General features: G+C 42.8%; 1 protein-coding gene across 4 annotated transcripts in view; it reads left to right on the top strand.

The window, feature by feature from the left end:
- ALG8 (ALG8 alpha-1,3-glucosyltransferase) overlaps positions 1-15,450 on the top strand; it is a 496,629-nt gene that overhangs the window by 428,147 nt on the left and 53,032 nt on the right. For all 4 annotated transcript variants that reach the window (XM_069639932.1, XM_069639934.1, XM_069639935.1 and 1 more), the window contains one exon: positions 14,993-15,132. In XM_069639932.1, the coding sequence (XP_069496033.1) occupies positions 14,993-15,132 (140 nt within the window). The remainder of the gene's footprint in view (positions 1-14,992; positions 15,133-15,450) is intronic.

Genomic DNA, 15,450 nt, shown 5'->3' with positions numbered 1-15,450 from the left:
ATCACTTTTTTCCCTTTTTGCATTGGGCATTCCTTTAATATTCCAGGTCACAAATTCATCATAAGTGTATTAGTAACTATGTCTATTCGTATTGTATAGTTAATACTCTCCTGCAAATAACGATAGGGATCTTTGTGACTATTATAATCTCACTTATCCTTTAGAAAGCATGCATCCTTTCCATTACATACAAACAACATAACACACATAGATAGACAACACAGAACAAGAATAAACCAAAAACAACTGTAACGTGTCAGCCACATATCAGTCCAGTTCAAACTGAACCACACATAAATTACACTCTAAATTATAAATTTCGTATTCTGAACCATATACTCCCGATAATCAGTGCCTATTACAAAAGCATTACATTGAATTATTTTCTCCTATTGCATCAGCTTATTAAAACCTGTACTCATGCCCTATGTTCCACCTCTTATTCAATTCATCCTATTTCTGTCTCATTTTAATGAATAAAGCAAAGTTGCTATCTAATTCATCCACCCTATTCCTAACGAAGTAGCAAGAAGAGAATACAGGTGGACTCTCGCTTACTGTCCGTAGAGGAGAAGAGAGTATCTACTACCCATCATAATGACACAGGCGATCTAGAGGACTGTGTGAATGGGGAACACATACTTGTATGAGGGCCTCGTGTCCGTTCTTCCACAAACAATGTGTGGGAACTGGTGTCAAGTTATCAGAGAAATATATAATTTAGTGCAGATCGGGGCAGGGGCATTGTCCAAAAACCTATTATACTGACCTGCATGATAATGTAGTAATCACCTATCTTAGTTGCTTGCTAGTTAATGAAGTATGTTCAGCTGCAATCTACCATAATCCCATACCAGAATGAAAGGTGTCACAGTTGGTGTCCTATAGATGTCATTGAGCAATCCGAACAATTAACAGGCAACTGATTGAAACTGCGAGACCTGAGTGTGTGTCCTCGTGTGGTGTAACCTGTTGTAGCTTCATTTGGTCTACTCACATTCAAAATAGCAAAACAATGCACAAACCTAGGAAAAGTGTTTTGCATGGATATAAAAGTAAGAGGTTGCATGCAGTTGATGTTAGGTGGTCTGTTTGGTAATAATAGCGACTTCAAAGCATCTACCCACCTCCCTAACCATCGGCATCTGTGGTACAAGATTCCTTTACTAAAGGCAAGTTGCCAAATGCAAAGTATACCACCCACGCCTTCACTACATTTCTCACACTGACCCATTACAGGTAAACCAACGCGACTCTCCATACTCCCCAAAACCCAGCCTAGGCACTCCTCCAGACAACCACACATATAATGTACATTAGCAGCCTGGAGTTCCCAATATAAATTACTTCAGGGAATCTTAAACTTGCCTACCATGGAGAGTTCTATCTAATAGATCTGTACACATTAGCATTGTACTCATGCCTTGCTCCTACATTCCCTCCCAGCCTCTCTCCTGCAGATCACAAGGCTATTTAGTATAGCGTAGCAGGGTTGGCAAAGAATTCCATTCATGCTCCGAGCAACTTCAGAAAGACGCCCCTCTGTAGGTTCCTTAGATCCGGACCTTGAGCAATGCAAGCCTTTATGCCTGACATATGTTCAAGAGGTCCCGTTATTCAGCAAGCATCTATGTATACTGTCCCGGACTCTAAAAGGTGCCTTTGCCAGCTCCCAACTGAGTAATTCAATGTTGCAAACACCTAAGTGGATAACATCCATGATCAGTGTCGACTGGGATCCCTGGGTACCGGGTTAATGCTTGGAAGAAATCCACTCTTGCTCCAATCTCCAGGCATTCCATCTCCCTCGTCTAACTCCTTGTTCTCCAACTTGTGTGTGTGACCAGGATACCCCCACCAAGCCCATCCCTCCAGCAACTGCCAGACCCGCAACATCTCCAAACACAGAAGCCCATTCCACCCACAGACCCTCACCCTCCCGACCAAGGAAGGCCCCGATCGTCATGCTGAAAACGTCAACCCAACCAGCCTGTACATCTCCACAAATTCATCCACCTCCGAGAATCCCTGCATGGACCCACATCAGACTCTTCGTTCATAAACTTCCACCGGCTCATACGGACTCAGATGACTCCTGGCCGGGAGGAGCTGCACATCATTGAGCTGCTCCAAGGTCCGTGTGGTCGCGTCCCAGTGAGCGCCTCAAGAACCCAGCTACCTTAGGCGGCGTTGTCCAACCTGCAGATCGTGTACTCCGACGCTCACTGCAAAATCTCGGCTCATATTCAATAACGTAGCGACTTAAGTTTCATTATAGCCAGATACCTCCTGGATTGCGTACTCATGCCTCGTAGTATCTTAGGGTCCCCTTTTCTAAGTTGCTTGCGCTCGCACCAAACAAAAACATTTCAGGAGCCATTTTTCAACGGTCTCATTTATCGTTATTATTTTATAATTAAATATTGTTAATATGTTCTTTAAAAAAACGAAATAGGAAATAACCAATAAAAGAAAAAAAGTATTTACATCACTATTCGACCAGTGCAAATGTCATGCAATATAATAATAAAGATAGACCAGATTTTGTTTAAAATAGTTAACTTTTCTTTTTTCCCCAAAGCTACATTCCTTTCTGTATTTGCGGATTCCTCCATTGGCTCTTGATCCAGGTCTAATAGGAACGCCTCTGTCCCACAGTGTTCAATAAAAGAGTGAGTTTGCCCATCAAGCACTTCTCTGAAGATTCCATGTAATATTTTAGGTCCTTGCTCCTTGCTTTCTCTTTTGCCATGTTAAAAGCTCTTCTCTTGTCGAGCACATCTCTGCTCAAGTTTCCAAAAATCATAATTTTGTGACCTCCCCAAGAGAGATCACCCAATTCCTGTGCTCTTCTAAGAATGAGTTCTTTTACAGGAAATCTCAGGAACTTCACAACAAAATGTTGTGGGGTCTGTCCCATTGCTGGTTTTAGTCCCATGGACCATGAGCTCTCTCTATTTCAAAAGGGATTTTAGGATCTAGTTTGTCATTTTATCAGGCTTTTGTCCAAGACATCCATAGGACAATTCTTCTCAACATTTTCTGGAAACCCTCCAATTCGAGTATTATTTCTTCTAGAAATGTTTTCCTGATGAGACACTTTAAGGGATAATTTCTCATTTTGGATTTGTAATTCCCTTATTTGCGCAGCTATTCTCTGTGTGTCTTCATCCACTGTGTTCAGGTGACTTTCCTGAGTCAACTTTAGTGGATAGCTCAGTATATTTTTCCTCAGAAGTGAACAATTATGTCTTGATGTTTGCAATGTCAGATGTCACTTTGATTAAAAACTCCAGAAGTTTGTCTTCTCTTCTTCCACCCTTTGTAGTATCAGTATCCCCTCCTTTTTGCCTTTCAGCTGGTTGAGATGATTCAGTAGTGGTAAGGTCAGCCATTGTAGCAATAGGCGATACGCTGAGGGCACAGGAGCTCAACTTCAAGCTGCCATTCCTGCAGCAGCCAGGTTCTAGAAATCGAAGTTCAGAACTTTGAGTTGAACACTATTTCTTTTATTATTGATATCCCTGCACATTGTTTCACTTTAGTTGTGAGGGCAAGGATAGGTTTTGGACACAAACAGACTTTTAAATTGGATTCTTTGACTGAGATTTTCCTTAGTTTCATTCGGGTAGGGAAATCCCACCTTAGCATAGGGCAAGCTAGGCCTTCTACCATTCTGACATGATTTAATAAAGTATTTTATTTGGAACTTTGTTTACTGTGTCTTGCTTCATGATGCCTTCACAATAGTGAAGGTAAGTTATTGTTCGGATACTGATTGGACAGGAGCACCCTTTCAACCTTTTTGTGGCCGTCCCGTCACTATGGGGCTGCCACATACACATGCTACCTCCAAGGCTTTCTCAGAGGTGTGAATTTCAACAGGATTCCAGACACCAATTCATACAACCAAACTCTTTTGGTTTCCGTCACTGCAGCCCTCGCTCTGTGAGGTAGGCAGTGGCATGAACAAATATGGCTTCATCCATATACCCACACACTCATATGGGATGAAAGGATATCTGTTGCACTCTCTATGGGATTTTGTAACAGGGTTCCTAGTAGGCACACCCCAGGGATACAGCAGGCTGAGCCCACCACTAAAGTAGCAGTAGTCATTTATATTGCGCCTTTATACCATTACTTTGGCCTCAACGCACTTGGGGGTGAACGCCCTCGGGGACCGGAGTCTAAATATGTGGTGTGTTGGACTGAGTAAAATGCGGGTACACATGGATCTGTGTGATCCGACCGCGGCCTCTTTTTAAAGTTTGCATGGGAAATGCACGAACACAAAATGTTCATACATTTCCCATGCAAACATATTATTAAAAACACTACAAGACCCCCACCCACACCCCCAACACACCCTCACCCACACCTCCAACACACCCTACTTACCTTGCACCAGTTCCCTTTCACTTTTGTGAATGAGAACCGGCGCTGCTGGGTCCTTTTCTTTTTTTTTGCGGGCAGCTGCAGGGGTTTCACCCTGTAGCCCCCACTCACTACACTGTACAGTATAGTGAGTGGAGTGTTGCGGGGGACACCCCTGCAGCCCCCTTTTTTTTCGTTTTTTTTCCGGGTGTGCTCTGGGGTGTCCCCCGCAACACCCCGCTCACTATACTGTACAGTGTAGTGAGCAGTGTGTTGCGGGGGACACCCCAGCAGCCCCTGTTTTCTTTTTTTTTTCAGGTATGCTGCAGGGGTGTCCCCCGCAACACCCACTCAGGATACTGTATAGTATGTTGAGCGGGGTGGTGCGGGGAACACCCCCACAGCCGCTGCAGTGCTTTTTTATTTTTTTTAAATGCATGCCACCAAAGGTTCAAACTTTTGGTGTTCGAACCTTTGGTGTCATGCATTTACGACCTTTTGTATAGGTCAAACTTTTTTTTCGGGAATTTCTACTGATTCCGGTACACATTAGGCCGAGGCCAGGCCTAATAGGTGGGCTGGCCATGCTCCAGTAAGCGACCCAAAATAGTCACGCATGTGGATGAGTGTTGGGGGTGTTCAGTAGATTTAAAGCGTGCAAGAAAAATGTGCTATGTGACCAGCTTGACTGAAATATTTTGTAGGTCGAAGCTGCATTCTAGTGCTGGAGATTCGTTATGTGTCCAGCTAGACCAAATTGTATCATAGGTCGTAGCTGCAGTCTGATGGCTGTTGTGATTTGAGCATTAGAGTATTATATTTGAGTATTAGATTAGAGGATGCAGGTGCGTGTGGGTTGGTTGCCGTGCCTGCGGGTGGTGTGAACCTAGTGGTGTTTGACTACATACCTTGATGTTTCGCTCAGTGCTCTGCTTTGGTGTTGCTGGGCGAAATCGATTCGTCCTGTCTGTGCTGAGGGTAGTGGATTACCTTGCGTTTGTAAATGTTCGTTGCCTTCGACTTCACACATATACTTTGTTGGCTTACATGAAACTGCAAGGTTGCTCGCACAGGAAACATCGTGGATTTAGGGCACCCTAACCTTGAAAGGCTTGTCTTTCATGGGCATGGCACTCCACCTTGTCACGCCCACTGATGGCCCCTCAGATTTGCACCAACATTGTCTTTTACTGTATTTGCAATTATTAATGATGCAGTGATGGTGATTCAGGACGATTGTTCACAAGGTAAAATGACACTATAAGAATGCTTTGAAAACTTGTGTAACCATCCCTCCTATTCAGGTGGGATCTGACTCGGGTGCCGATTTTTATTTGTTTATTTCTGTGAATGGAATTAAACACGGTATCACAACCCTAGAGGCTTCTTTAGATTCATGGAGAGTGGTTTTTGAAAAAATGTAATGGCCATTCATAGACGCAATTGGTCTAACTTTTGAGTTTTGTATTGCACTAGTCCGGACAGGAAAGGACTAAATTATTCTATTGCTGCCTTATGCTTAGTTATATACATAAGTGTGAATTGAGGTGAATAGCGCAGGAGGTGTCGCCTTTGTGTGGAACCTGTGTGCATCTTGATATCACCCGTAAAACAAAAGGATGTTTCCAGGTGCCACAAGGCAAAAAAGGGAAGGGAGTAAATAACAGTGGGAAAAACAGTAAATATACAATCGTGTTCCTTGTGACAGTTGGACATGCAAGTGCAGTGAGAAGAGCAGGAATGGAGGGTGTGGGAGCAGGTATGGGCAAGTGCTGGTGGGAGCCCGGGAGGGAAGTGCCAAGGGGTGCCAAAGTGGGAGGCCACTGGCTAAGTGCTAGGGCGGCGGAAACCAAAGGGTGGGATGCACAGCCACCAGGCGGTGGGCCTGCAAGGCCAATGCCGAGGGAGCTAGTGTGGACTAGGTACAGGGCCTGGTAACCTCTGAAGTTCATACATGACCAGGATGCTAGTCTCAGTGGCAATGGGATGATTAGCAGGGAAGGTAAAGAGATAGAGAAGGGCAGAGTTTTGAGAAGTTTCTGGAACTTGAGGAGGTCCGGCTCAAGTCTGAGAGGGGCAGGGGGATTGTTCCAAAGAGAGGCACCAGCCGAAGAGAGAGGCCTGCCTCCCACTCTTTGTTTGGAGAACCGTTTAACAAGCAGAGAGTTGGAGTTAGAGGAGCAGAGCGCTCTAGAAGGGGAATTATTTAAGGAGAGAAAGTTGGAGATATCGTGGTCCCAGGCCCTAGAAAGCCTTGTGGACGAAGCATAGGGTGTTAGGCAGAATTATATGCAGTACCCTTTGGGAACACTACACACAATTAAGACTACAAGTGACAGTACAATTTCACCTTTGGTACAAGCCTGTACTACACAGTTATAGTGGTAGGAGTAGCAGTAGCGGAGCAGCCAGACTTATCTCAAGAGTAAGTGAGCAGTACAAAAAGTTACACAAAGGACAGCAATTACTATGACTCAAGGTTTCTAAGTAAAAGAATATATATTATTTAGTCAACAGTTGTATAACATTTCACTATTCTAAGCAAGATCAAAATCACAATCATAAATACACCACACCACTTCCCTTAAATTCCAGACAAGTTAAGCTCACAAAGCTCACAAAATGAACTGGGAGAAAAATGGCACTCCAGCAATTTAAAAGGGAGGGAAAGACAAAGTTATTAGAGATTAGACAAAACCATCAGGTAAGTACTCTGGGCAATTGAACAAGAGATACTACAGTGAGGAGATCAGCTAGAAAAGGCTTAGGGCCAAAGTCAATGGGTCTAAAGTCGTTTGCTCACGATCACACAGTTCAGGGTAGTTTGCGGTAAAGTTTGTGACACAGATTCCGGACGAGTTTGGTTAGTAGAAAAGTTAGTTCAAAGAGAAGAGAAGGACAAGCCCTCGGATTGGAGAAAGATTTCAAACACTTTCACCGCGGCTGAGCGAAACGCACAACCGGATTTGCACAGTACCTTAAAACGGAGAGGGGGCTGTAGCTGAGGCAGACGTTCATGGTAGTTCCTGCAGGCTCACAGTTCCTGAAGCGCCTGTCGGACTGGTCAGAAGTAGGAAGACTGGAGGGTCCTGCACTACCCAGGGAAGAAACCAGCAGCAGCGCCAAGCAAATAAAAGGTGCGCTCCTTAAAACCCAAGCAGGGTCCGACCTTCCTGGCTACCCGGCCCACTGTAGCTCTCTACAGCGAATTCGTCCAGATTAGGGGTCCTGGCTTGTAGTTTGGGTGAACTATTTGGTCCCACCAGCTCAAAGGAAGAATTTTCCTGGAGGATCTTCTCTGTCGTCGGATTTGAAGATTCGGACCTGCAGCAGGGCTTCACCGGGCGGTTCAGTCGTTGTAGGGGTCCTCTTCTTCCAGTTCCTCGTTGGTTCTTTCGTTCCAGTGGCGACTCTGCTCTTCCAGTCCCAGAGACCTTCTTTTTATTCAGTGTTCCCCCATTCATACAGCCTGGCTGTCAATCACACAGCAGGGTGGGTGGCCTGGTCAGGCCAGTCCCCTTAGCCAATCAGACAAGAGTGCAACTTGGGTTACCAAGGGAACCCATGGCAGGGGTCCAAAGATCCCTCCCTCACATCCTGCCTACCTAGACTATCAGGCGCCTTAAGGAGGGCTTCTGTGCAGATCATGATGAATGCTCTTTTCCAGACCAGCAAGAGCCGCACATAAAGCGAACCAATGCAACTGTGATGAACCAGAATTTGTCAGCCTCTCCGATATTAGGACACAGTTCCTCAATCTCTTCCACCATGTCCTCTTCGTCAGCGGTATCATTTATACATCCTACTCCAAGACGCTCTTTTGGGCTATTTAATCCTCCCCATCCTCATTGGAAATTACACTTGCAGCAATGAACGTATCTCTGAATTCACTTTTAGAACTGTATCATGCTATAAACAATAAATTCACACCACAAGCAAACGCGCTAACAGCGCTAGTGTCAATAATTGGCTTGCTAGAAAAAGAGCTAGTATTGATCGATACTTTTCAACCTCTGTTCCCGGAATCATCTGCGCCTGATATGATTGAGGTAGCGAATGACCAAATAAATATACCACCTTCTATGAAAGTTGCAAGCAGCGAAGCAATAGCTCCGATCCAACCACCCTTTGATATTTTTCAAAATAAGAAGATAAAAAAGACCACTATAAAAGTGGTCAAAAATCTAAAAATATAAAACCAGCATTCAAAGTCCCACAGAAAGGATAGAGAACATGTATCCGAACAATGGGCTCTCTGCAGACAGAACAAAATAGTACTTTAAAGAAGCGAAAGCACCAAAAAGGCAAACAAAAAAAATCTGAATTAATTTCTCAAACAGAAGATACAAGAACGAAGAAGGTAAATGAAAATCCGGGGCAGGCGGCTAATGTAACCATTACATCTTCAATAATCGACTATCTACATACCCAGTAGATGATGAAATTCCAATTAACCAAACACTAGCACCAGGAGCGACACCTGAAACTATGCTGACTGCAATTATCTTAACCACATCCTTCAGAACCTTAGAGGAAAACATAATGGTGACACAGAAAGCATTGCCGATGCAGAACCCATGTGTAACTAATACAAGACTTAACAAAATGGAAAGTAATAATGACCATAATTGGTGGAATTGACCTTCTTGTACAGTCTGAATTTGTGATATTTACGACATGGATGAAGACTCTTAAACTGTATTTCATGAAATGAAGGAGAAGAAACACAAAGCTGAACAAATCAAATTGCATATCCTATTGAAAATATAAAACAAACTATCATGATGGAGAGTAAACATCTTAGACTCCTTGGCTATGTAGTATTTGAGGTTACAGAATGAGAGTTGCACGAAATGAGATCCGCCCCCAGGCCGCACTTTGAAGAGTTTGTGTCCTCTGAATGACAGCAAAAAGATTTATCACAAGTACCAGATCCTGACCACCAGTCAAACTGGCATACTCGAAGGAGATCATGTCCTGAAGGCCTTTATTGAACAGAACTCACACAAGTGAATGAACAAGATGAAGAACTCGAGACCATGGTGCAAGTGCATAATATAAATAATGGATCAATGCATGTGCTAAATAGCGATTATCAACTAAAGTATAATGTATTAAAAATAACTTGCTCTCGCAACAATAAGCAGACTACACGTCAAGTCCAATGAAAATAAATGAGAAACCCGTAGACTGGTTTTGGCTAGCAAGTGCCTAAGCAAAATCTACAGCTAATATCTAGCCAATAAAGAGAGACAACAACTCTAATATACAAATAGATGGAATACCAGACACCATCGACATTTGTTACAGGTGATGAAGAATCCTCTAAGAGGCTTAGACATCTTTTGCTTACAAGAGACTTGACTACAATCGAGGGGTTTACATGTAACCACCTTCCGGCGTTTAAAGGCGCAAAAAGGGCGACCAATGGCCGGACTATTAACGGCAACCAAAAATGGTCAGGGCTTAGAACTGACCCCATGGAAGGTCCCAAATGATTTCATCCAACTGTTCAAATTAACTTGGAAAACATATAACAACCAACCAAACAATAACCAAGAAAAAAAGGTTATAGGTATAATAAACATATACTGGAATCCGCAGAGAATATCCACGACTAGGTTTTTGAAAGATATAACTTCCCTTGTAGACACATGTATCACTGAACCAGACCTATACGGTATGATCATTTTGGGTGACCTAAACATCTCCGATTTAGACAAGCCAGATAATAATTCTTCTACGAGGAAAAGCCATTGGTGAGATCTGATAGAATCGAGAGGGTTGATATCTCTTAATGGCTCCCTACCTGGAGATACACCAGCAGCTCCCACCTGGACACGGGGCTTTCAACAGTCTACTCTCGACTATATCTATGCTTCACAAGAGATATATTGGTGGGTCCAAGACATGTCGAGTTCTCGCCAAGCCAACAGGGATCATCATTTACTTACCTCAAAATGGTGGTTCCCCACAAGATATAGACTAAATAGATACTATTTTGAAACTATGGAGATAGCAGCAGATGGCAACTGACTTTGTTGCACAACTGCATCCTTAAATCTAGTTGAAGCACATTTAAGGAGTTACCCAATAGATACAGAAACATACCCAGTAATACTACGTCAGTTTATGTTACAGAATGACACCCAACTCCCCTTAAAAAAACATAAACACCTCTTTGATATTTAAATTCGAAATTAAAAAAACAGAATCTAGACGAGAAATCAGGAAATTAAGGCAAAATAGAGACTCCAATAAAATACCGGAAATCAAGAGACATAAACAGAAATTAAAACATTGGCTAAAGAGACATACAGCGCTGATGCTACGAAAACAAGCCAAACAGATGTTGACTGCACTGATTTCGAAAAACAGAGTGGCCACCTGGATGTACCTACAACTTTGTACAAATTGAGCACCAGATTAATCCAATAGCAGAAGAACTATGGATTTCGCATTTTGAAAATGTATTCACGAATACAAATGAAAAAAGACATTGTGGGGAACAACCTCAAGTTGCAACCTGGACCTATATTTTGATTTTCAAGACCTGGAAACAATAATTTGTGGACTTTCAAATTCACATGCACCAGGACCTGAAGGAATAACTAACAAAATGCTAAAGAACTATGTGAAAGAATGTACTAAAATCATGCTCACAATATTTACCTACACTCTACCTGTCAAAAGAATACCTAAATCTTGGAAAGAATCGATTATCATTCCGATCTTCAAAAACGGAGATCGCCAAAATCCAAGTAATTATCATCTAATAGCTCTGCTTAATGTGATGGGTAAAGTGTTCGCAAGATTGGTATTTAGAGACTTGCAGAGCTGGATAAAAGAAAGCGGTTCATGATGTATTTCAATCTGGGTTCAGAAAAGGCCTAGGAACTATTCCTAATTTTAGTAGCACCATCGGTAATCAATGAAACTGCAATGACCTCTGCCCAACCAATCTTCCTAGCTTTTATATATTTTAAATGTGCTTTTGACGCAGTTGATCGGAACATGCTGTCGGCAAAAATGGCCACATGGGGATGCCCGGCCCATTTGCTAGAAATTATAAAAGATCTTTATTCAGATACATCTATGCAAATCTGAATGAACCAACAGGGCTTATTAACCATGCAAGGTATAAAGCAAGGTTGTATATTGGCGGCAACTCTTTTTAATCTATTTATTAAAGACATGGGCATACATCTGGCTAAAGCCTGTGCTTTCCCCCAAAAAATATCACTCCCCCTTCCAATGGTTACTTTATGCGGATGATCTTGTTCTAATGGACCAAACTCAAATTGGGTTGCAGAGACAATTGAATGCAATCCACAATTATTGCCAAACTAATAAGCTGACAATGCAAACAAATCCAACATTATGATATGGCATTTATAACAAGCCTATACACAAATGTTTCAAGGCACGACGAGGCAAGGGAGGGGGAACGGAGGGAGACGGAGACAACGATCTTACTAGGCCAGGTGTCATTTAAACCTTGCAAGTGCAAGGGCAGGGGGAAGGGGAAAAGTGCGGGAGGAGGGGACAGTGCAGTACATGGGATACATAGAATAAATAAAACAATAAATAAAAAATACGGCCTGCTGGTGGCAAGGGTAAGTACAGACATCAGGTGTAAGTGCTGATAGGGGGACCGTAGGGATACAGAAAAACAGTCCCCAAGTGCTGGGTTTGCCAGGGAGGCAGTGCAGGTGTGCAACTTGCGGGGGAGGTGACCTGGGCCTGAGATCAGAGGGTGGCTCGGTAACCGGTGCAGTTTCAGCCAGGAATTCAGCAGGGGAGAGGAGGAGAGACAGCAGAAGCAAAGAGGAAGGTTTTGAGGTGCTTCCGGAAACCGGAGATGGTTCTCCTCAAATTGCAGGAGGCAGGGAGGCAGTTCCAGATGGAGGCCCCAGCCGAAGAAAGAGATCTACCACTAACTCGTTGCTTGGAGAAGCGACTGACCCTGAGGGATTTGGAGGCGGATGAGTGAAGAACTCGAGAAGGAAGATATTTAGGAAGAGAGAGTTGAAGGTATTGAGGCCCCATGCCCCAGAAGGCCTTATGGACAATGCAGATGGTTTTGAACTTAATCCTCGCAGCCACTGGGAGCCAGTGGAGAGATTTCAGTCCTGGAGAGATACAATCCCTGGGCTTGAGGCCAAGGACAAGTCTCGCAATCCTGTTCTGGATGAGTTGCAGAGGGAGGAGAGTAGAAGCAGGCAGATTTAGAAAGAGGCTGTTGCAATAGTCAAGCCTAGAGAGAACCAGAGCTCTGGAGAAAGTGAGCTTCTGGGGGAAGGAGAGGAAAGGAAGAATACCTCTAATGGAGGTGCAGCAGGTAGTGTGACTTCTTAGAGATGTCAGAGATGTGAGCAGAGAAGGAGAGTATGTAGTCGAAGATGACCCTGAGGGTTTTAGCCTCACAGGTGGGAGCAGGAAGAGGGCCAAGAGAGGCCGGCCAGAGAGGGACAGAAAAGGAGGGAGCTGGTCTGCCGATGAGGAGAATTTCAGTCTTACTGGCATTAAGGCAGAGATCATTGGCGGCACACCACTCCTGGATAGCAGATAGACAAAGATGAGTGAAGGAGAAGAGGTGGTATATTCACTCCAGGTAAACAAAAGAAATGAGAGAAACTAACATGGAAGATCGATAATACTCCGCTAAAACTTACAGCTGAACATAAATACCTCGGAATCTTAATAAATGCACTCTGAAGCTCCATATGAGAACGGCCTAAGAACAAAAATGAGAACTGCTACATCACAAGACCTACTAATTCAAACTAAATATGGTACCTTCTCATATTTACCTGTCGTACTGTATTACAAACAAAACGTTATGCCAACTCTAACCTGCGGAATTGAAGCCAAAATGTTTAGAACAAAAATAAACTGGAACCTGATTGAAGTAATATTCTGGAAAACAAGTATGTGGTGTACCAGAAAGCACGCCCCCATCCAGATCCTAAGGTGTGAACTTGGCTTATTGTCCCTGCAAGCCATTGCGAAATGGAAAGCGCTAACATTTTTAAGGAAGATCTTCGCCAGGCCCGCAGGATTCGGTCCTATCCTATATGGCATCTGCTCTCAAAAATAATTCCTCAGTAGTTTTGACCAATTGGAAATCCCAGTGTGAAAACTGGCTGGAAGAAATTGGAACCTTCTGGGAATGCCTAATTAATAGGCCTGACTCTGCAAAGATCAAGGTTTGGAGGAAAGATTGGTGTAATACTATTGAAGAATGTAACCGATACAAAATCTTCATAAACGGGCGGTTTGAACAAAAAGCCATGAAAGTTGTTTCGCAGTATTTACAGTATTTTCCTTGTCGCCACAATAGAAGGAACTTTTTAAGATTATGTCTGAATCTCTGAAAAACAAGAGAAATAACGGAATTCTGACATCTAATCTCTGTCGTTTCAGTAACAAGGAAATTGAATCTTTAAGACACTTCATACTAGGTTGCATTAAGTTAATTACAGCGAGAAATACATTTTTAAAGAAACATTTAAAAGATTATTCTAACTCCACAATGGACACAGTCTGGTCTATGATTTTTAGAGGATCATGTACAAGTTTAATATTTGATACATTGAGATTTTTAGAGTTTTTAAAAATGTAATCTTAATCCATGCTGTTTTTAATTTACTGATTTTTAGTATTCTAATTGATCGATTGTATACAGATGCTGCTCTCGATTCATATCGGTTTATGTATGTACTGTTGTGTTGTGTAAAAGGTTTTGCAATGTAACCAATTACACTAAATACATTTAATAAAGGAAAAGCAGAGGATGCATTTGAATGTCACTGACCTCTGAACCTATGTACTTAGTTGTTACCAGGCCTTGCCTTACTATGCAAGTCTACAGCCATGTGTCACTAGTGTTCCTTAAAAAAGAGAGAAATGGTGTCCAAGGTGTGTGGAACACTCGCATCCCCTGCACACTCTGGGTTTTGTCTACTGACAAACAATAAGTTAGCATAAGTTCATCTGGACCAGTGTCCGTTCATTTATGTAGATTCTAGAAAGTGGAGTAGCCACTTGTAACATTCATACTCAAATTATTCAATAACGTAGATAATCGTTTTTCTTGAAGTATATATTCAAACAACTCATATACAAAGTAATTCAATTTGTCAATAATCAATATTCAATTCATATTGTGTACTCCACATAAATCATAATTCCACAATATTCTCAAATCTAATCGTGAGCTCCACGCGTTTAGGGAATTCTAACACCCTCAATCATTAGGTATTTTAGCTTCCACTTCCTAAGTATGTTACAAGTGGTTACTACGCTTTCTAGAATCTACATAAATGAATGGACACAGGTCCAGAGGAACATAAGCTTACCTATTGTTTGTAGTAGACAAAACCCAGAGTGTGCAGGGGATGCGAGTGTTCCACAGAATGTGGACACCGTTTCTCTCTGTTTTCGACTAGTGCAACCTAGTGTCAGGGTTGCTTTACACTGCCCTGTACCTCACTATCTACCCTAAACGTATTATATTGATTCATACAATTTGGTGTGCAACTTTATTATCTCCTTGTCTCTAGTGTTCCTTTTCATGAGCCTGACATGTTCTTTTTAATCTTGTTGCCTGCAGCCCTGCCTTTGGTGTCTTTGGTCCAAACCCCAAGGCCCCCGCGGGTTCCTGCAGTGTCTAACTCTGTGTGCTCTGAGCTCCTTCATGTTTGGGTGGCACGTGCATGAAAAAGCCATCCTTCTCGCCATTCTACCATTAAGGTAAGTGGACCTCCACTTAATTCTCTGAGTTTCATGGCAGCAAGTTATTTTTCTACCACATGAGATATGCATACAGACATGAATGCCATTAATGTTCTCATAGTCTCGATCTAGAAATTGATCACAAAAAGATTTTGCAGAGTATAATCAGATTACTTATAAAGCCCTCCAATTCCTAGGCAGCACATTACCATGTTGCATGGCTGAGTCTGCTGATGTGCCAGTGTCTGGACATGCTCATTGGCCACCGCTGGCGCTGGAGTTGCTTACATGTTAGTACTGGGGATGATGGTATTCCACTGCTTCTGTTCAAATGCT

The sequence above is a fragment of the Ambystoma mexicanum genome, chromosome 7q (assembly GCF_040938575.1).
Source record: "Ambystoma mexicanum isolate Mex_15411 chromosome 7q, UKY_AmexF1_1, whole genome shotgun sequence".
In the NCBI taxonomy this organism is placed as follows: domain Eukaryota; kingdom Metazoa; phylum Chordata; class Amphibia; order Caudata; family Ambystomatidae; genus Ambystoma; species Ambystoma mexicanum.
The sequence above is the reverse complement of the archived record's forward strand: the minus strand, read 5'-3'. Positions and strand labels throughout refer to the sequence as shown.